A 21,845-nucleotide genomic window follows, 5' to 3' on the forward strand; every position below is an offset into this window, starting at 1 on the left:
TTGGTTTTTACTTTAATTAGTCACGCTGTACCTCATTTAACTGTTATTGATGCTCCAAATGGAATATGACTGTACCCAGCTGCTGCGATGTGTCTTTTAATCACATATTTTAATCATTGGGTCTGGGAGGCAGACACTCATTCCACGTTTAAGAGTAGACTTAAAACCTTCCTTTTTGATTTGTGCTTTTTCGTCTCTCACTGTGAGCCAGGTTCCGTTCAAGGTTTCTACCTGTTAAAAGGGATTTTTTTCCTTGCTGCTGTCGCCAAGTGCTTGCTCATGGGAGAATGTTGGATCCCTGTAAATATAACTATAAACAGTACAGTCTAGACCTGCCCTACATGAAAAGTGCCCTGAGATAACCTCTGTTAAGATTTGGCTCTATATAAATAAAATGGAATTGAATTAAATTGAATAGAATATCTAATTAATCAAAATCTATTACTTTTTTCATTTGACATTGTACTTAACCCACGATTTACAACTTATTTCAATGGTTTCATCACCTGATTGTCACACAAACATTAACCAACTTTTTTTTTCTCTGTGATGGTCTGGTCTGCTGAACTTTTGATCACCCAGTTGCTGAGTGGTGGTCTACTAAAACATCTGCTCATTCCACTTATTCCACGTTACCATTTTCAATGTCATTAAACAGAAACCGACAGCAGAGAACTTCCTTATTGCACAGAGCGGCTGAATTTGAACGTCGGTCATTAGATTTGTGCAAAACTAGCCTGTAGTTGTTGGTGTGGTAATGATAGTGTTTTGAAATGAATACGTTTTAAAACACATTTTCCTGGAGAACTGTGTGCCCTCTATTCTTGAAATATCATTGAAATGTAGTCGTAATTGTAAAATGGTAAATCATTCATGTTTTTACAATTTTACAATTTTGCCATCTTTTAGGGACTGTCATGAGTCTTCCATTGGGTACTATTGACATCACCGTGACATCATTAACATATTTATAATCCGTAAATGTTATCTTTTTGTTTTTTGTTATTCCACAATTTTGTAAAATTTATGGTAGGTTTCCAGCTAGTTTGACTTCAGCATGTTTCGAAACTTTACTCTGAAATTCAAGCGGAAGGTGTAATGAATGTGGTTCCTGTCAGAGGCGCCGTAGACGGACACAGATGAGCTCCTCGGTCCATGTAGACCCAGAGATGTCGGAGTCCCCTGATGCCCGCAGCCTGCGTTCTGCTTCCTCCCAGCTCAACCTGGCGGAGGTGGACACGGTGAGAGACTCTGTAGTTATTCTAATGTATTGACGATGGAAGACTTGCGGGGGAATTAACTCTGTGCTGCCGCACCAGTCTGGGTTCCCGGCGTCGATACAGCATGAGATGTGGTTCTGCACAGCGGCTGCTCTAGATTCTGGTCTTACACGATACTTTACTCTGTGGCCACCCCCCCCCCCCCAAAAAAAAACACGTTTAATAACCAACCAAGCATAAGCTCATGACAGCCCAAATGAGGCCCATCTGCGCATGTCTGATTCTCGCAGCTTCCCGTAATAAGGACGACTGTGAGGAATTTTGTAGTGACATTTCTGTGCTGTCATTTAATCGTAAGAAGCTAACAGTCTTATAGACTGGCTTCGGTTGCAACCACTATTGTTTCTACTTTGAGGCCGAGTTTTTTTTGACTGTGTCAGTGCATTTCTGAACAGACCAGTCTATTACACCGTCCCAAAGTCTCAACATTATCACGTGATTAAGGATTTACCATGCAGCTCAGCACTGTCAAAACGTTATTTATTTAACAAGAAATAAGGCATTGTGCCTCAGACAGTGAATTAGTAATGTGTTCTTCTTCCAGTAATTTTCAGAAACTTGAAAGCAAAGGTGGGTTTAATGGTGCAACTTGCCGTCCGTGGTGCGTTCAGGCTCCGCCACTTCCCGTTGTGTTTCACCTCCTACACGCCCAGCAAACAGCAGTAAACTGATCCAAATGGTCGTTGTTTTTTAGACATTTGGAGGATATTGCACGTTATACATGGGACGTGCTTCATAGCATTTGATAATTGCAAGTTTATGTACATGCCAGGTGTAATTACCAGTAAGAATTCCACAGGATAAGTCAACCAAAGGTGCTAAATGACCAGGGGATCATTTACCAAAAGCCTCCGTGCTCCATGTTCCACCACCACAGGTGTTTTTACTTGTGTTACCTGATCAGACCTGCTCTCAGGTCTGTGTGGGCATCGAGAGATTATGTATGTCCCTCGCTCTACTGCAGAACATATTAAGGTGGGACAACTTACACCTTTATCATTCCTATTGGTACATGGAGTTTGGTGACATCATGTAAGATCCAACATAGTTCTGCCCGGCTCCACCATGAGCCACAAAAACTAAAAACACCTGTGTAGTGGTGTTATGGTCTCTGAACCCATTTACACTTCTTTTGTCTTGGTTGGTATCCAGTCTTATAAAAGCTTAGTTTAAATGCATCCAAGAGGCATTCAAGATTTACTGACATCTGAGACACATTGTAGCCAGATGTTGAAAAGGCGTAAATGCATCTGTCTCTACAGGACCCATATATACTCTTTCCTCCTCCCATAGTGTAACTATGTCTGCAAGCAGTGTGTGGACATATCCACTCTCTGTCTGATTTTCTTAATACAACCATGGTCTGTCTCCTCTGTCGTGATAACAGCAGCTGAAGTTACACTAAATGACAGTGAAATGAGCCCTTGTTCCTTCTCATTAAAGCAACAAGAAAAAACGGCTCCAGCTGTTTCTACATAAGCATGAATGATTGTTTTTCTCTAATTGTCAGCCCTGTGTTAGACTGGGTGTACCAGCCTCTTGCCCAGTGTCACCTGGGATTGGCGACCCCTCAAGCGTAAGCAGTATAGCTAATGGATGGATGGATGTTTCTACACATGAAATCAAATAGCTGCTGTTGTGTTTAGCTGATCTCTGATCAGCTCAACCCGTGTATGATCTATCTCTGCGAGAGAGCAAAGAGCCCGTGAAGAAAACTTTTGGTCTAGCTTATATTTCATAAATATGAGTCATTCATGTTGGTTATAGAGAGATATTAGCTAACACTAGCTGAGCTGTTACTGTCGTGTACTTCTAAAGGTCGGATGTTCTTCTTCTGGTGTTTTTGTCAATTACCTAACAGTTTCAGGTTCATTACCATCTCCTCCTGGACTGGAGGAGGACCGACCCTGATTGACATATAGCCGGGAAAACGAGGAATTGCAGTCAGATTTGTGGTTTGGCCAACAGAGATACATATACACTTATTAGTTTATTAGAAACACCTAGCTAAATCTAATGTTGTCTATTCCAAGAGTACGTACAATAAACCCCACCTTCTTTAAGGTTAAAATGTATGGTTTTTATTGAACCTGTTTAAGAGAGGTGCTGATTCAACTGTATGATCGTTTTAGAGGATGTACATTGAGGTGCTGTTGAACTGTATTGCATTATACAGTAAGGGGTTTCTGCTACCTAGCCCACTTGAAAATAATTTAAAACTGTGTTTCTGTACAGCATTTTATAACTGGCTCTCAGATATAATGGCAGATTACTGATAGCCTCCTGCCTACTTGTACAAAACTACGAGCTTTGTAAGGAGCCCCAAAACAAAAAGTTTTTATTATTTAACTTAATTTAATTGCATATTTTAGCCTATATTTTATCATTATCACTGATTATTGAGAAGGCCAACTTAACACAAATTATAAACAGACAAATAAAGTTTATAAAGCTAGGAGAAGGGCAGACGTGGGATACAATTCTTTTAAAATGGAATTGCGCTTGTGGGGCAATACTGCCGACTCTCTTCTACAGAAAGTAGCCAAGGTTTGTCCAAAAAGATGCTAGATTAGTTGCTAGGTGCTTTTTTGAAAAGAAAAAAAAAGTCGCTTATGGGTTTAAAAAATCGGTTAAAATAGCAACAAAGGTTCTAAGTTGGGAAAACTCCAAATCTCGGCCGGCCAACCAATGGTGAACTTCATCACTCAGTCACGCAGCATTCTGCTGATCAATGTTGTAACTTCATCATTAAGTAACGGACATTCGTGTTTGTAAGGCTCGCCTCGCTGGTGTGGTCCAGAGAAAAACAAAGAAAGAAAAAAGGAAAAGCAAAAAAAACAAAGAAAAGCAAAACCATTGTTCTTAGCTAAAACATTCAGGTTTCTGTTAATTCCAGTTCAGCGATATGATTTGATTAAGTGCAATATCACGATTTAAAGTCCTAGATGACAGATATATCTTTTGGCGTTAACAGACAACGTAACTGTGACGTTTTAGTATATTTGTATTGAAAATGGCAGACGTTGTGTCAACTACTTCAGACCAGAACTGTGTTATAGATGGACAGTACCAAAATAGGTGCATGTGCCAGTCATACCACAGTCACGCCAATATGATTTTGACAACAAATGGTCCATCTTTTCATCCTTTGACCAGCAATATGTGCTTTATATAAGAGCGTCATTTATGTGATTTTGTATTTCACACCGTTGGAAATACCTGTTGTACTTTTTCAAATTGTATTCCATTGTTTTGGTAAACTGTACAACCATGTGTCTTTCTCACTGAGCTTTAATTACAACATTGCAATCCGGACTGGATAGTTAGATAGTAATTAACAGGTTACTTAACAATAGGGCGGTCAACGAATATTCTAAATTCGATTATATAATCGAATTGTAAAAAAAACAAAAAAAACAGAAAAAACATTGAATTGTGAAAATTAATATTCGATTTTGAAAAGAGAAACAGCAGTACTGTGGCTGTCTGCCTCACGAGTTCTTGCATAGGTGTGGGACGCTACACTGAATGCACTGCATGACAGATAGGAGTCACACAATATCACAATATCACTTTCTCTTGAAATGTTGGTCAAGCTGAAAAAAGTCGACAACTGTGACTATTCAACAACTGTGTGGTAATGCTGGCAGAGAGTTCACAACTCAACTCGGGTTTGCACTCCGAGCAATCTAAAAAGCCCCATTTGGAAATACTTCAAATTTTGGTCAGTAGATGGCAAAATTGTGGAACTTTGAGAAAAAGTTGTATGCAAGCTATGTAAGCTACGGTTAGCTTACCATTCCAGCACTTTGAACCTGAGGGAACATCTCAAAAATATGCAGCCAAGTAGTTATCTCTCTTGTTGTATTGGTTTGCCCTTTTATGGACATAATACACAAAATAGATATTTGAATGGTTCGAAACTATGTTTTTTGAAGGAATTAATCATTGTCAGCATCAGTCATTTTTGGCTAATTTTGACAGCGCTACTTAACAATTTAGAAAGCGATGAGACCATACCTCTCCTTGTGGCCATTGTTCCTAACTTGTTATCAAGACACATATTGGGTCCCACTTCAATACCTTCTTTAAAAATTCTTAAAAATACATATCAGTTGTAAATAGGTTTGTTAAATGGTATAATTTCCCCTTTCCATGTTATTTGCCCCCACTGATTTACATTGTTGCCATTTTCAGTTTACCACTGTCTGTCCTCCTGCAGTCATCATTGGGTTATTCCATATTGGGCATCACCGGAGGAATATTGCATTAATATTCAGACATTTGTGGACAATCTTAACAATTTCACAGGAAAATTGTATGAAGGGATTATCCGTTTTCACGTTGGCATTTTGATTTAAACAAACTGTGCAGGGATACATGTTTATGGGTTGAGAATATTTTCTTTTTATCTAACCATTCACAATGGCCTACAACCCCTACATCTTTAAAGCCCCAGCATAATGAATGTCCTGCATTATATGCAATACAATACAAATACATATAAGGAACAGCTAAGCCACCTTCATCCCTAGTGTAGTGTCTAGGGTGTAGTGTTTTTTTTTTTTTTTTTTAATGGTTGATGCAATGTTTTTGTTTGCGCCACGTGAAGCTTGAAAATAGTGGTATGGGGAATTTAAGTGGTATGGATAAAAGGAGAAAAGATATTCTTGGCGAAATATTAATTTTTAGTACCTCAGTCCCTTATCTCTAAATACCTCACGCCCTGTTGTTTCCACATGAAGATGCATGACTAAGGTGAACAGGAAAGGCATAATGACTGAGAGGAGTATCCTCAGCTGTAGAGTAATTAACCTTATAGCCTGAAAATTAACCAAAAGTTTGAATCATGCTCATGAACTGTTGGACTGAGTATGTGGGATGTGATTAGGTTCAGAGAAAATCCTCCATGTAAAGTTAACTTTAAATTCATTGTCTAAGATGGTTAATCTATAAATGTCCTTTTCAGTTTGAATTGCTATACAAACGGAATCTGTTATACAAAAATCTCGAGTAAAACCATTGTCTCCTGGAGTTTCACTGGATGTTAGGCTCTGTAGCCCTTTTCAGACATGGAATATGTAACATTGCTGGCTTCATTTATTTGTTAAATTGTTTCTTTTTGTCATTCAGACATAATTGTGTTTTTAATGTTCCTAACAGCTTTTTTCAGACTTAGTGACGTGAAAGAGTATTTGCAGAAAGAGTGACGTGCTTATGCCATATTTGGCACCTGGTGTGAGAAAAAGTGAGAACAGCAGTGAATTGGAACTCTTATGATAGCAAAGAAGAGGAATATTTCCAGTTCTCTCTCAGGCTGCATCGCTGATAGATTTATTTTGTCACTGAAGCCTTTATTTAGTGACCATCGTTGAGATCAGCTTCATCATTAAATGTTATTATAGAACAAATTCTGTTGCCTGTTTTATAATATCCAATAGTGCACATGACTCAGTTGGACTCATTTAATTCCTGTTTGCTCACAGGCTGGACAATCATTTATTTTTATTTTTAAAATATATATAGAGTTACTGGTCAGATTATTACTGTGCTTGTGACAGGATTTTTTAACCTCTTTTGCTGTGGTCGCACCGTGAGGGAAAAACTACTTTTTATAGTCTGATCTGATCTGAGCAGAATCTTCTCAACAACTTAAAACTGGCTTTCAGTCTATCATAGTTTCTTCACCTCATTTTATTTTCTTTGCACATGAGATGATGATGATTGAGAGATTAAATTCATTTCAGTAATCTTAGAAGGCGGTACAAGATGCCCTTTTTTGTCTCTCTCTCTGCATTTTTAACCTTGTGCTGCTGCAGCATTTACATCAGTCTGAGAGCATTCAACTTAGACTTGTTTCCTTTTGAAAATGATATGGAAGTATTTCTAGGTCTGACCTAGTAAGATTGCTTTTGTGACTTTTATTTTAAAGTTACACGGCATCTTATTGAGCCACAAGCCAACAGGTGAATTTAAAAGGTCCTTTTAACACAGATTTTCAATCTGTTTCTACTAGTGGCCTCATCAAGTCATCATAGCATCTTTATGTATTATTGTAAGTGTTAAGTCTTTAAAGAATGTTCAGTGAGAAGAACAAGTTAGTATATTCTAGGGCTGTCTTGTTTTGAAAAACCTAAGTTTGAATTAGTTTGCACCAACAAGTGCAGTGAAAGTAGGCAGTCAACATTATCAAGCTGATGGTGAATTTCAGGAACCCCCTCTGCTGGAACTCAAGGCAAACTATTTCAAACAGTTTGTTGAGCTTGTAGACTGTTATTCTTTAATTCAAATGGGTCATTACAGTTTAAATATTGAATTTTTACCAAAGTTTGAATGAAAAGTGACAACCCTATATATGTATGTAGAGAGATTTTTTTTTTGCCTTTTATGCAGTAAGGCTATTAGAGAGAATAGTACATAAACTACTAGACACTTAAACGCTTGGGAATGAGGTGCAAAATGATTTATTGAGAATAGTTTTAGTGTCAGACTGACTCCACAGCGTTTGTAGTCCAACCCTTGGAGCAGATGTTAGTAGTGTGCACTGCAGGAGGACATCTCAGTCTGCCAAAGCATACAAACAAACCCATATTAAACCACCTATTCAATGAGGGTCTTTGCCTCCTGGTTGCCATGAGAGGGTCATCCTTAGCTCCAAGTTGCTTTGGGTGCTTCAACCTTGGCATAACTGCTTTCAGGTCTACTTTAGTCTTGTGATTGTTTACAAAGTGAATTAAAGGGCAGTTAAAGGGCATTAAAAATAAGGATATTAGCTTCTCCAAGAGGGATTGTGAAATGAGCAAATAATCAATCTGTAAATATTAATTATGAGACTTGGAATAAAATGTAAGAGTTTACAGCATGCCATAAAAAGGTCACAGACACTGAGTCCTACCTTCCTCAAAGTCAGTTAATCTGAGACCATCTGATGGGAGGGGGCAACTAAACCTATCAACTATCTCTTCCCATCAGCTGGGATCAGCTTGAAAAAAATTCACCAATGTGCATTTTGTAAAATTCCTGCTATTACAGTTTATCTGCCATCTTTATCAGGTATTTGGTGTAGATGTCTAAATTAAATTAGCTTTGCAGTTAGTATACTGATGCCTCTAGACGCAGTGGTGCCTGGTCCTGAAAGTACTTACTCGAACCCATCTTTGATTTACTTTAGAAAAATCATTTAGATGTTTTCTGCAGCAGGGCTACATTACAGGCTAGAAGTTTTTTTAATGCAATTATTTTTAATATGAAATATAACAAGAACATAAGCATTGTAAATCACAAAATTGTATTTCCAAACTGATGACTTCCCCGGTTTCCCTCTCTAACCCAACACAAGCACAGAGAGAGGAGGAGTCACCCAAAATACAAAGTGGTTATTTTCTTAAAAAGAAAAAGGACAGGTTAAAAATTAAAGGCAATGTTATAGAGAGAAAAGAAGGAAAGAAAAATGTGTTAAATGCAATAGAAAAAAACACAATGCAATATTATAAAGTACGATATCATTTATTCTCTGCTTCATCATATTCCATAGTTCTTCTGTTTGACCACTACATGTCAGTATGAGGAAATGGAACTCCTTCCTCATGGCTACTGAAACTACAGGTCTTTTATAATATGATACAGCCAATGGTATTTGACTACGTACTGCCAAACATGTCTATTTTGGTATTTCTTTTCTCAAAAACGTTATCTCTGTTGTTTTCCTTTCATATTTTACTTAGTGACGGAGGCTTACAAAGGTTGTATTTTTATTTTAAACTCCAAAAAATGTGTATGTGGTTCCATGTGGTTAAATAGTTTCTGGCATAATTGTTGAACATTCATTTGTTTACTTTTAATTTTGGGTGTGATGAAATAACATATTTGATTCTTCCAAATAAATTCTCTCTATCTCTGTGACTTTCGTGGTCTGGTGTGTTTTCCACATATTGTACCAGATCTTTTATGGGATCTCTTCATTCAGTTCTCTTTTCCATTTAGACTTAACATATAATCTTGAATCCCCTCTATATTCAATCGAGCAAAAATACAGGATTGACATGAATCTAGGAATAGCTTTAGAGTATGCTTGTACAAATACCTTTATGATAGGATGTATTTCCAGGTCGTAGTCCATTATCACATTGAAATCTCTTCCACATATGCCGTCAGTTTCTACAGCAATAGTAAAAGTAGGGATTTGAAAAATTTATTATCACTCTCAGGTGGAGCATATATGTTTACCAAAGTATTTATAGATTGGTTATTTCTCTTTTACAATACTGTATCGTCCCTCTTTATCTTTTAGTTGTTTTTGGCACTGAAATTTGATTACAGTAGATATTAGAATTGCTACTCCTCTTTTGCAGGTAATAGAGTGGGAACTATAAAAAGTAGTTTTTGAATCCAAATCTTTTCAGTTTCTTGTGCTCTATTTCTATAAATTGAGTAAATTAACGATTAATCTCTTTTTGTTTGATATCCACAGGCCATTTTAGGTCTGTTAACATTGTACTAGCTCCCCCACAGCAGTAAAGTAAAATATTCATGAGCGATTAACAACATTTTAAACAACATGCAAGAACATCCTAACTTAACTATATACAAAAGAGGGGGCCTCCAAAAAGAGGTGTCAACAACCCTCATTTTATGTTGACTCTCTTTTTTTTTTGAGTGGGAATGCCTCCCATAAAGAAAGAGCCCCCAGCTGATGAGATTTGACCCAGAAGGGGTTCATTTACACATACCAGACCTAGCAGCTTAATCCCTCTCAAGCCAACAGGTCAGTTATCTGCAACACTCCAAAGCAAAGCAAATTTTAATTTGAAATTTTTCCTTCACCTGAGTTGTGTGTTAAAAATATGTCCTCCTGTGTCTATTGAAAACGCTTCTCTGAGCCATAAACAGCACAACTGGGACGCGCTTCGACTCTGCATCTTCCTGGATGCCATATATTTGTAAATTATTCTGTCTGACCTCGATTCCAAGTCAGCTAGCTTGTCCATCATAATTTTCTGTTTTTTCATTATTTCCGGCAGTGCACTATTTGCCTCGGAGCTCTACAACTCAATTTTTCCAGTGCATGTCTGTCTTCTCATTTTGCTCTCCTACTTCTGTGGTTATTTTTGCAAATTTCTGGTCTTCTTCCTTTGAGTTCTGTCAGTTCATTTCTTAGATAGATTGTGATTTCATCCTTAAACGTTCTCAGGTCTTTTTTCAGTTCATTTTTGCAGCTCTTGAATTTGTTTGCTAATGCCATCCAAACTGGTTTGAAATAAAGCCATAGTATTGCTAGCGTCAGGTGTTAGCTTGTTCCTCTCATTAATGAAGGGTTTATTTCTTTACCTCGGCTGTCCAATTTCTTTTGTTCGTTGTTTTCATTGAACCTCCGCTCATGTTCAAAGGTCTTGGGTCCTTCTGCATTTAAATCTCGAGTTTTGGTGGAGTTTACTGTCTTGGCATAAGGGAGCTCACAACTCAAGCGCCCATGCTGCTTTACTGTCCCCACAGGCTAGAAGTTTAAAATGTTTATTTTGTTCTAAAACCCTGTTTTCATTCCATTAACTTGATTATGTTAGGGCTAACTGTCATAAAGTTACTATGGCGTTGCCTTACAAAGATAATGACTATATGATTAAATAAGTCAAAAAACAATTATTGTACTAGGTACCCTGTATGGGACAGGTGGAAAACAGAAGGAAAGGGAATTAAAAAATGTATTTGGTTTTATTAATAGATTAACCCTACTTAAATTTACATTTGTTATTTATTGAGACCTCATTCTTAATAATAGATCAATATTGTATTTCAGCATGGTTCTTTACTGCCTTTCTTTTGCATGATGTTTGCTTCTAGTGTCTTTTTAGGAGAATATTGACTGTAAGTAAAAATATACATTAGGGGTCACGTGATGTTCTCAGAGTTAGAGGATCATTTTTGACAACCTCTTGCTTCGATGGCCTTTATTTTTAACAGTTTAAACCACATTTATTTCATAATGCATGGTGACTTTTGTTGAGAAACATGGTTGTAGATGAAGGAAGCAGTAACTTCTTCCGAAGTCAAAAAGATGCACATGGCCTACTCTGAGATGAGCATGGAAGATGACAATGCTGTTTCCTTCAATGAAAGTGTTGCCACTGTTGTTGGCCAGAATGTGGGTTTGAAGATTAGTTCCCTAATCAGTGTTAATTTTGGCACTTGATTTTGATATAGTTTTAGTCATAGTCTTTGGATGAAAATGTATATTGGTGTTTTAGTCAACAAACAACTGAAGACATTTTAGTCTACATTTTGTCAATTAAATTTTAGTCTCATCTTTGTCATACATTTTTGATTTTTATGTCTTCTAAGCATTTTGGGGCTGCAGCAGTGGCCATCTTTGAAGTGCACAGTTACCATGGTTAGAGGTGGTTGTTCTCGTCTATTGTGAGGTTAGTGGAAAAGGCAGTGTCTATTTGTTTACACACAGTATCCACTGATACAACAGACTGACTCTCCTCAGTAAATCCAGTCAAACTCTGACTGAACAGAACCACTCTTTCTCTGTCTTTCCCAAATACCTAGCATTAACACAGCTAACTGTGAAACTTAGAAGCTGGATTCACTCACGTGCTCACTGAAGTACTGTTCACTCTCTTAAACTAAATATCAGATAACAGAGTGAAATGTCTTTAATGAACATCTAGAAGAAGATTTAGATGGTGGATTGTAAACATTAATCCTGGAACTTCCTGCAAATTCCTTTGAACAGCAACACGAGAGATAGCCGACTGAAAGCAATGTTACATCCACAGTGCTTGATAGAGTTACATTAGTGGGCCTGCATCTGGCATTTAATGAATGTCTATGTTTGTCCTGATTGTCAGTGCAGATGAATTAAATCCATAAATTTATAAATCTGTTTCTTGCAAGAAGCTGTAACATCAGATAACATTACTGATAGAGAAAGAATGATACTGAATGCAAGATGCTTCTTATTAACGGAAATGCTGTTAGGGTTAGGTTTGTTTTGGACTCAAATGCAGACAACGACACAAGGTGGATGAGGATAGTGGGTTTATTTATAATAAAGAGGGATAGAGGCAGAGAGGGGACAGGCAGGCTGATGAGTGAGGTGGCGGGCTGTGGCTGGCTTAAGCAGGTGGCTTGCAGGCTGGAGAGTGAAAAGGCTGGCTGGTAGGGTGTGGTGGCATGGACAGATGGGGTGACTCGGCAAAGAAGCGGACACTGGGAATCCACTGAATCTCCCAGAACAATCTGGTGATGAGTGGATGAAGACAGATTTTACAATCTGTACAGTATAAAAAGCTTGACTCGTGTTCCACATGTTCACACTTTTACACAGTGATCCTGTATTGAAGCCAGGCACTTTGCATGACTTGACTGAAGACAGGAAACTGAGGAGACGAGATTAGGGACCATCTCAAAAGTGCATGCCTATGGGCCAAGGGAGATATTAAAGTTTTTGTTAACAGCCTTCTAATTTTTAATAGATATGTCAAAATTTATTTTAATCTGCACCTCCTCCTATTGCATGCACAATCTCCTTTTTTTTTTTCTTTTTTTTGTTAAAAAAAAAAAAAGAGCCATTATTGCCTGTTTTTTGTCAATATTTATTTCATTTTTTCATCATAGATACTTCAGAACAACTTAACATTCATCGAGGGCTTCTCATATTATACTGTATACACAACCTCCAATTCTGACGTGTATTTTTTCATTAACCTCCTTGTCTATGTCCACCATTTAATTCCACCTGGACCATTAAAAAATTATACAGATTTTATTTACACTCAGTGTAGACTTTTTGGAAGGTGGGGTTCAAATACAAATCATTGTTTATTATTTGATAAAGTTAAGTACTGTAAATGGTTAAAACGTCATTATTATTTTTTTTGTTGGCGGTTATTGCGGAAAATAAAGCAAACTAGACAATTACTAAAAGTCACGTCCATTACCAGTAGTCCAAAAACAGATACAGATATTTTTGTGATATAAACGGATACAGATACAGATAGTAGCTTTGCATTACACCCCTACTTCCTAATCCACATCTGGTGTTTTCCAGAATGAATTACTTTCTGTCTTTTAGAACTGTAGTGGACTGGATAGTGGACTGTACAGTTGGCATCCAGACTCTTTCTAATCACTCCCGTGTGTATCAGTGTAACTGCTGCCCCCTCCCATAAATATCCAGCATGCAAATATTCTAAAGAAAGGTAAACCGACAAATGCGGCCCAGCCTCATTTCATTTGACAGGAACCTTCTCCCCAGTACTCACAATGCTTTACAGACCAAATCCTCAGCAACAGAGCTGTGTTGTGAAGCAACTTTAGTGTAATGGACGCCCTAGGTTATTACAACCTCCAGGATCATCATGTGGCTGAAAAAGCACTTTTCCCATACATAAAAATTTATATTACTCTATATTATAAATTTTGATCCATTCGGTCTAGGAACAATTGGAAAGTCCAAATGAGCCTTATAATTAAATTATTTTATCACATTAATGTGTGCGGGAAGCCAACTATATTCTGTTGTTTTTGTCTTCCCCCAAGTTATCAGTCACTGCTATCTTGATGTTTTTTTGTGCATCTAGCACCATATCTAGCTACAAGATAAACCTAAGCAAATCAAAAGTCATTCCTTCAGAACCCTCAGTAACACAAATATTCTTGACAATTTCCCTTCTAAATATTCCATTTCTGATTTCATATATCTGGGCATAAAGGTTTAGTGGAAATTTAATTTAGTCCCAATATCAGTCAAAAAAGACCAGGAACAATGGTTTGACATACTTACGATTGTCTTGTTTGGCTTGTTTGTCTGCCTCATAAATATTAATATCCTCCCTCGACTCTTGTATCCCCTGCAGACATTACCTCTATTACAAACCCAGACAGAAGATCAAAACCTTGTAATTACCAACAAATATGGGTGGCCATTCAGAATTTGTCGGATGTGGTTATTTACTTATCTTAAGAGAGAGGTTTGCATCGATTCCTCGGTCTGTTTACCATACTCCCCAGAGTTTTATGGCACGTAATGCAAATGAGATATATTCGGACATAAAATGTGATATACAATAGTATCAGTCTGGCACGATGTAACTATAAATCTGGAAAGAATAGATGTAAACTCTTTGCTGTCTCTTATATCCCAAAACCCTAACTTTCCTGCAGGCATTGACTCCTCTGTGTTCTCTTCCTGGCAAGACAAGGGGATTTGTGTAATTGGTGACTTATTTAAAGATAATGCCTTACTTTCCTGTCAGGAGTTAAGAGACAGATTTAATGTCCCCAGCGAACATCCTTTTTTTTTTTTTGCTATCTGCAAATGAGGTATTTCATATCTTCGTTACTCCTTCACACATTAGCCTCCCTTATGGTGAAATGGAGGTATTCAGTTTTAAGGCTCCAGCCATGGAGAACAGTCTCTCTGCTGTGTTGTTGTTAACGTTATATCTCCAGCAGTGGTGAACAGTCTCTGCTGTGTTGCTGTTACCGTTATGTCTCCAGCAGTGGAGGGAGAACAGTCTCTCTGCTGTGCTGTTGTTCACTTTATGTCTCCAGTGGGGAACAGTCTCCCTGCTGTGTTGTTGTTAACGTTATGTCTCCAGCAGTGGTGAACAGTCTCTGCTGTGTTGTTATTAATGTTATGTCTCCAGCAGTGGAAAACAGTGTCTTGACTGCACTTGTAGTAATAGGGACAGGTACAATAATCCAAAACGCTGTACTGGCACAGAGTTTTCACATTTGCTCCTTCTGTATCAGGGCTGTCTGCTATGTGAAGTTACTTCTAATGCAAATCTAATATTTCACATTATATATGCTGCTGTTTCACAAAAGCTTTCTATTGGTATACAAACCAAGTAATGAACATTTTTGGAGCCTTGATGTCAGCTAATCAGTTTTAAATAATACAGTGCAGGAATGGAGAAGAAGCAGCAGCCACTGTGAGTTGTTTAGATGAAGAGCTGCAGGTGACAGGTGCTCTATGTAGTTTCTGTATCATATCAGTTCATTTTCTTTTGTTAGTGTTTCCTTGATATGAAGCTTTTTTTGTGCTATACTTCCAATATTATCTTATCTGCTACTTTTCATGATCTTTGGTTTTCTTCTCTTTTCTCATTTTTAATTCTGATGTGTATAAAGGTTGTTAATGTTGATAAATGTGGATAAAAGTTTTTTTTTAAATAGAGAATTTTCAGTTTCTGACACAGGTCTGACCAGGAATACTAATGTTGATGACAGAATGACATTACCTGCATAAATTGTTGATGCTGCACATCATGTGGGACCTTAAGAATCATCACAGCCTGGAGGATTAATTTGTGCTTCAGGGACATTTGTGCATAGAGGACCTGTTTAATTGATCTAAGCAGACCAGGTTTACCGTCTAAAACTTATCTGAATTATATAAAAGTCAGCAATCTCTAAGGTCTGGGTGTTGACCGTAAATGAAGCCACATCTCTATAATGTACTTGTCAGTTTATAAAACATTCTAGTTGCATTATTTGCTTAATTTTTGCTTTTTAATTTACTTACTTTAAAAATGTAACTTGTTTTTGAGACAGCAATTACACCATGTTACCTTCAAATCTTCAGCACTATGGAGAGCTGACAGTAAAAACTGTAAGAAGTATGAAAATGTAAGTTTGTAGAAATGCTTTCAGAAAAGATCGATCTGAAGATGGGTCAATATTTATTTGGAGGCAGTGCATCTTGGTCGCTGTTTCAATACATCAGTGCATGTATACACATGAGATTAATTCTTCTCCATTTCACAGAAAGGTGTATTGAGTACAGGTAGATATGAGGATGATCTGCAATTAAATTATGTTAAAAAAGCTGCAGTCACCGTGTATTGTTATATTGTTAATGAGGTGCTGTACAATGTGGAAAATACAAACCATCTTAGATCTCTGTGAAATTAGGAACCTGATTTAGAGGATGGATTTTTAGAAATGTGGACCTCCGCTTTGTTCATACTTATTTTAAAAAAGTAAGCATGAGACACGGCTGGACCGTAAGGTGAGTTTGAAAAGTAAGTAGAAAAGTTGATCCAGTTATGTTACTGTTACAACAGCATTTCAGTATTGGACTTGAGTATTTAGCTACAACAGTTCAGTGATAGTGTCAATGGAGTTCTGAGAAGGCATTTTTATTTCAGTAGACTTCCTTATGCCAACACCCAGGAACACAAAGACACACATACTAAGAGTACCAAGGGTTGCTTAAGGTATTTTCCCTGGGAAATTTAGAAGATTATGGCAATATTCTTGACAACAAACAAATGCAAAACATTTTCACATTAAACAGGTGTGCTTTAAGTGCTCATTTGTCAGCAATAAAATGTCATATGAACTGAAGTACACCAAAGTATCTGCAAGGTGAAAATAATAGAACCGTGGATTATCCTTAACCTCAGAGCTTCACAGCTCTGTTCAGTTTGGGGAAAGCTCACTTGCTAATTTCAAATACCAGTTGTTGGTAACCAGTCAGTGTTTTAATCTCTTGGCAGTCTTGAATCAGTTAGGACTGGGTGGATTGTCACTTATGTAGCACTTGCATAGTGATGACGAGTGGTTTCTGGTATTAAATTAGGGTAAAACACATGGCCGACATGCTGCCAGTCAGACGGATTAAGGAGCTTCAAATATGAACATAACAAAGGAAGCACGGTGAAACAAATACTACATTCTAACCTTCTGTTTTTGTTCTACTTCTGCTCTCAGATCGATGATAAGGAGTTTGATATTCCCCAAGTGGACACACCTCCCACTTTGGAGAGCATCCTCAATGAGGTGAAGTACATGTTACTCTTGACTACTACAGTACACTGCACTGCATCAAACTCTGTCAACAGTATAGCGACAACTTAGTAAAAAAGTAATTCTAAACACCTTTGAGAAGCTGCTTCACTTCTCTTCTACATTTTATACTGTGCATACAGTTCTATGCAAAAGTTGGGGCACCCCTAGTCAAACTTCATATTTGTTGATTCTTGAAATGAAAAGAATTATCATTAGGAATTGTCATCTGACACTCAACAACAATGGGCTCCTCTAAGCAACTGACTGAGAATCTGGGGGCTATAAAAAGATATCAGAGCACTTCCAGCTTGAAATTTTCACTGGCTGAAATATCACTGAGAAATTGCAGTAAAGGAAAACAGTAGAAGTCATGACAAGATCTGGAAGACCAAGCAAATTTTCTAATAACACTGCAGGTCTGCTGGGTAGAAAGGCAAAACCAAACCTCCATATGACTGCAGAAGAGCTGCAGGAAGGTTTAGCTGACACAGGAGAGGCGGTGCACCATTCCATTGTGCAGTGTTGATGCACAAACAAGGTCTATATGGAAGAGTTATCAGAAGTAAACCTCACCTGCAACCTCATCACAAAAACCGTCAAAATGTGAAGCCTGCAAAGCAACATCTGGATAAGCCAGAGTCATTTGAAAACAAGTGCTGTGGACGGATGAAGTTCGATTTGAACCCATAATCAACAAAGGTGTGTTTGGAGAAAAGAAAGAAGCAGATTTTGATGAAAAAAAATACCTTGCCAACAGTTAAGCATGGGATGGAGATACTTGTTGTTTGGCAGCCAATTTCACAGGAAACATTGCACGGAGAGAGGGAAGAGTGGATTCCAACAAATGTCCTGCAGTCAATCAGGAAAGTGAAAGTGAAAAGAGGCTGGCTTCTACAACAAGACAGTGATACAAGGCAGACCTCAAAAATCCACCATGAACTACTTGAAGAAACACAAGCTGAAGCTTTTGGAACAGCCCCTACAGTCCCCTGACCTGAAACTTACTGAAAATCTGTGGGTAGATCTTAAACATGCTGTGCGTTTAGGACAGCCTACAAATATCTCAGAACTTCATGAGCGACTGAAAATTATCAGTCAGGAACAGAAAGATTCTTAACTGCTACAAAAAATGTTTGAAGGCTGCGATATCTGCCAAAGGGGTGGTCACTAAGTACTGACTTAATAGGTTACCCAAACCTTTGCACATGCCACAATTAGTAATTTTTTTTTCATTTTTTTAAGTTGATGAAATAAAGAATAAAATTAAACCAACAACCCAGACTTTTGCATACAACAGTATACAGTATCTCTCTCTTTTATCCTGAATCACCATTGTTAGGTGTAGTGAAGCCAAATAACACACTCACTTCAAGGTACACTTCAAAGCCTACATTTTCAGTCACCAGTTAAAAGATGTTTAAGTAAAATACTTAACATGCATTCTCTGTGTAAATACATATGTAATGTATACTGTAAATTGTGAAATAGTTGTCAGAAATAGTTCTGTTTCCCCTTGTTTTTGTAAGTATAATCTATTATAATGTTAAGAACACATCCTGTTTTTTGTTGTGCTTCTGTTTTAATTTGCTGTTAATGCAAACGTATCACTTCCTGCTTTCTTGGTAAATTCAGTATAATGTCCATTTCCACAACATTAACTGTCAGTAAAGTGGAGACATGATGTACTCACCACTCTACTGTTCTCACTTTTTGTTAAAACTAATGCTGTAACGCATGGGGGGGCTATATTCCACATTTTTTTCTTCTATTCAGGTTTGGCCCTCTCAATCTTGTGAGCTTCCTTCAAAATTATAGCAAAATTATAGCAACTGCCCTTCTAAAACAAGACTTTGTTCCCTGAGCAAATTTTTAATTTCTTTAGAAAACCATGGCTTGTTATTTGGTTACAGGAAAAAACTTTTATGGGAATGACGCCGTCCACAAAAAACAACATGTACAGTAGCTACACATCACCTTAGTCAGAAATCTGTACTACTAAATGAACCCTGGAAGAAATCAAAGCATCACTACAGAGCATAGGCACTACAGTCACTCCACATCTGGATGTAATGTTTTTGCACTTTTTCTTTTTGAAGAGAAGTCCTGTATGTGGAGAGCAGATACACAATGTTGCTGTCAGAAGAACGAAGAGGAAGGCCAGCAACAGATCTGTAGGACCCCCTAGTGGAAACGTAGCAGAATTCCATTGTCACATCACTATGAGGGGACAAGTGATGTACTGATAAAAACTGCTTATTGTCTTTTTGCAGTTAAAGTGGTAGCAAAAGCAGCAGAAAGTGATCACTTTGAATTAACAGTAACTTAACACAGTCCCACTGTGGATGAAGGAGAGCCTTCTGATTGGTGCTTAATTTCTGATTTGAAATGCTTTGCCATCAATTTGGGACTCCAAAAGGTTAACAGATGGATTGTAATCGATGGGTTGGCGACCCTTGATTAATAGTATGTTTAAATAATTATGGATGGTGCCTTTAACTGCGATTTTGTAAGATAGTGATTTGTTTTCTCGTTCATGTTACCTCAATCAAATGATTAGATTAGACATTATCCTTGTAGCTGAGGTGTGTTTTTTTTGTTGTCCTGTGTGTCTGCAGGTTGAGGATGAGGAGGAACCATTTGTGTTGGAGGACACCTGTGTACTAAGCACAGACAACATGGATGCTCACTCCTGTGACACTTCCTCTCTGGCCAGCTCTGACAGTGGAGACCCAGCACACCTCAAACGGCATGAGCACATACACACACACACACACACACACACACACACACACACACACACACACACACACACACACACACACACACACACACACACACTTGTACCTGTCAGTTGAAACAGGAGCTTTTGACACTGAAGACCTATCCCAATGGACAGACTATCTCTGGGTCAGTCATAAAACTGGTTTTCCTCCTAACTCTCTGATTGGAGTTTCTTAGTTGCTGCTAGTAACTTTGCATTCTCGTCTGCAGCTCTGTAGTCAGAGGTGTGCCAAAATGTTCTATCTTGAGTCTATTCTGTTTGGCTTGTCTGTGCTTCCCCTTGAGCAGATGATAAGTTACTTGAACGGGGACCTATTATGATCATTTCCTGCAGTGTATGTTTATTCTGGGATTTCACTAGACTAGCTTTGCATGATTCACAATTCAAAAAAGTCCTTATTTATCTCAAACTGCCTGTTATGCAGCCCCTCAGTTGAACCTCTGACTGAAACAGGCAATATTAGCTCAGGCCTCCTTAATAAGCCTCCATAAAAGCCCACTTTCGTCTGATTGGCCGAGCATCTGGAAGCCTGCCAAGGGGCAGCGCACCCAGTGCTTGTGAGCACCGCATCATTCTCTTATAAGTGTGGAGGTTCTGAAAGCAAACTGTAAAAATTAGTAATTAGTAACTAAACTAAGTAACATAACATAATTAATTGGAAATGGCGACTTCTCAAATCCCTCCGCACATGTTGAAGCCCGAATCCAATGTGGAATATGAGAATGGACAGCACGAACATCTGGAGCAACAAAGATTACAGCAGGACGTCTCTGTTCGGTAAATATTACGCCCATTACCTGCTTATTGTGTGACATAACGGTGGATTTAGTCTTTCACTCACAATCCGTTTATAGAAATTTTTCCGTATATGCCCCCTGTTAATGGGTGTATGTGTGGGAAATGCGCTAAAAGCGCGACTGAAGAGGAAAACATCTGCTGTCGGGAAACAGAAAAGCTAAAGTTGTTGGTAAAATTTTATACTGCTGTTATACTGTACTGCTGCCAAACGACTGTATAGTAAACCTGAAACATCAGTTATTTGAATGCTGGAGTACATTAAATGCCTATAATACTACTCAAGTAGACTGTTTTGCTGTGGCTCGAGCTGTACTTTGAGTGGATTACTTTATATACGTTTACCTGATTATTTGAAACTCTGGCAACATTTAATATGGACATCTGAAATTTTAACATTACATACTGTGTATATCCCAGAAAATAAGTAAAATCATTACAGGTCCCCTTTAAAGGATTCTCCCTGAATCTATCAATGCTATTCAGGTTATATTCAATTATACATTCTGTTTAAGGTTTAAAATGTAGCAGAATTTTTACATTTTACATAAGTACCTAAACATTATAAAAGTTGGATAGCAGATAAATTCGTACATGTTAGAATCCCAAAGCAATTTCAGTGTAGGTGATGGTGGACAAAAGCTTTGTTTTTTGCAAAAAATGACTTCCAGACTTCTATATCTAATTTACTCTTCTGATAAATCTTCCTATAAAATTTAAGTGTCAGTATAGCGCAGGGACAGACTCATGACCAACATGTTGATGCTTGAACAACAAGTGCTTGATTCATTCCTGTTCTTTCCAGCTGAGAAATGGTGAAACTCAGGCCTGTTCCCCAACTGAGATGGAGATCGATGGCTTACAGGTGGCCCAAAATGCTGCTGCTAAGCTTTTGGTCTCATCTGACTCCAGTCTTAATTCATGTTGACTGACTTCGCCTTGAAATTCAGAATTCAATTAAAGATTCTTGTGATCAAGTACAGAGCTCTACATGGTCAGACACCTTCCCACATTTGAGATCCACTGCAGCCTCTGTCACCAGTAGGTCTCTAATGGCCCTCTGATCAGGGTTTGTTGGTTGTTCCTTCTAAATCTAAAGGAGACTGCACTTTGACATAAGATCTGTGGACACCTTTAAAAAGCAGCTCAATACCCACCAGTTTAGACTTGCCTTTTTTGTAATTTTT

At 37.9% G+C, this 21,845-nt stretch overlaps 1 protein-coding gene across 2 annotated transcripts in view; it reads left to right on the forward strand.

The window, feature by feature from the left end:
- Positions 1–1,103: 1,103 nt before the first annotated feature.
- vps8 (VPS8 subunit of CORVET complex) overlaps positions 1,104–21,845 on the forward strand; it is a 106,111-nt gene continuing 85,369 nt past the window's right edge. For both annotated transcript variants that reach the window (XM_040138882.1, XM_040138883.1), the window contains exons 1-3: positions 1,104–1,241; positions 17,004–17,072; positions 19,697–19,827. In XM_040138882.1, coding sequence (XP_039994816.1) covers positions 1,140–1,241; positions 17,004–17,072; positions 19,697–19,827 — 302 coding nt within the window. In that variant the 5' untranslated portion in view covers positions 1,104–1,139. The remainder of the gene's footprint in view (positions 1,242–17,003; positions 17,073–19,696; positions 19,828–21,845) is intronic.

The sequence above is a fragment of the Xiphias gladius genome, chromosome 11 (assembly GCF_016859285.1).
Source record: "Xiphias gladius isolate SHS-SW01 ecotype Sanya breed wild chromosome 11, ASM1685928v1, whole genome shotgun sequence".
In the NCBI taxonomy this organism is placed as follows: Eukaryota; Metazoa; Chordata; class Actinopteri; order Istiophoriformes; family Xiphiidae; genus Xiphias; species Xiphias gladius.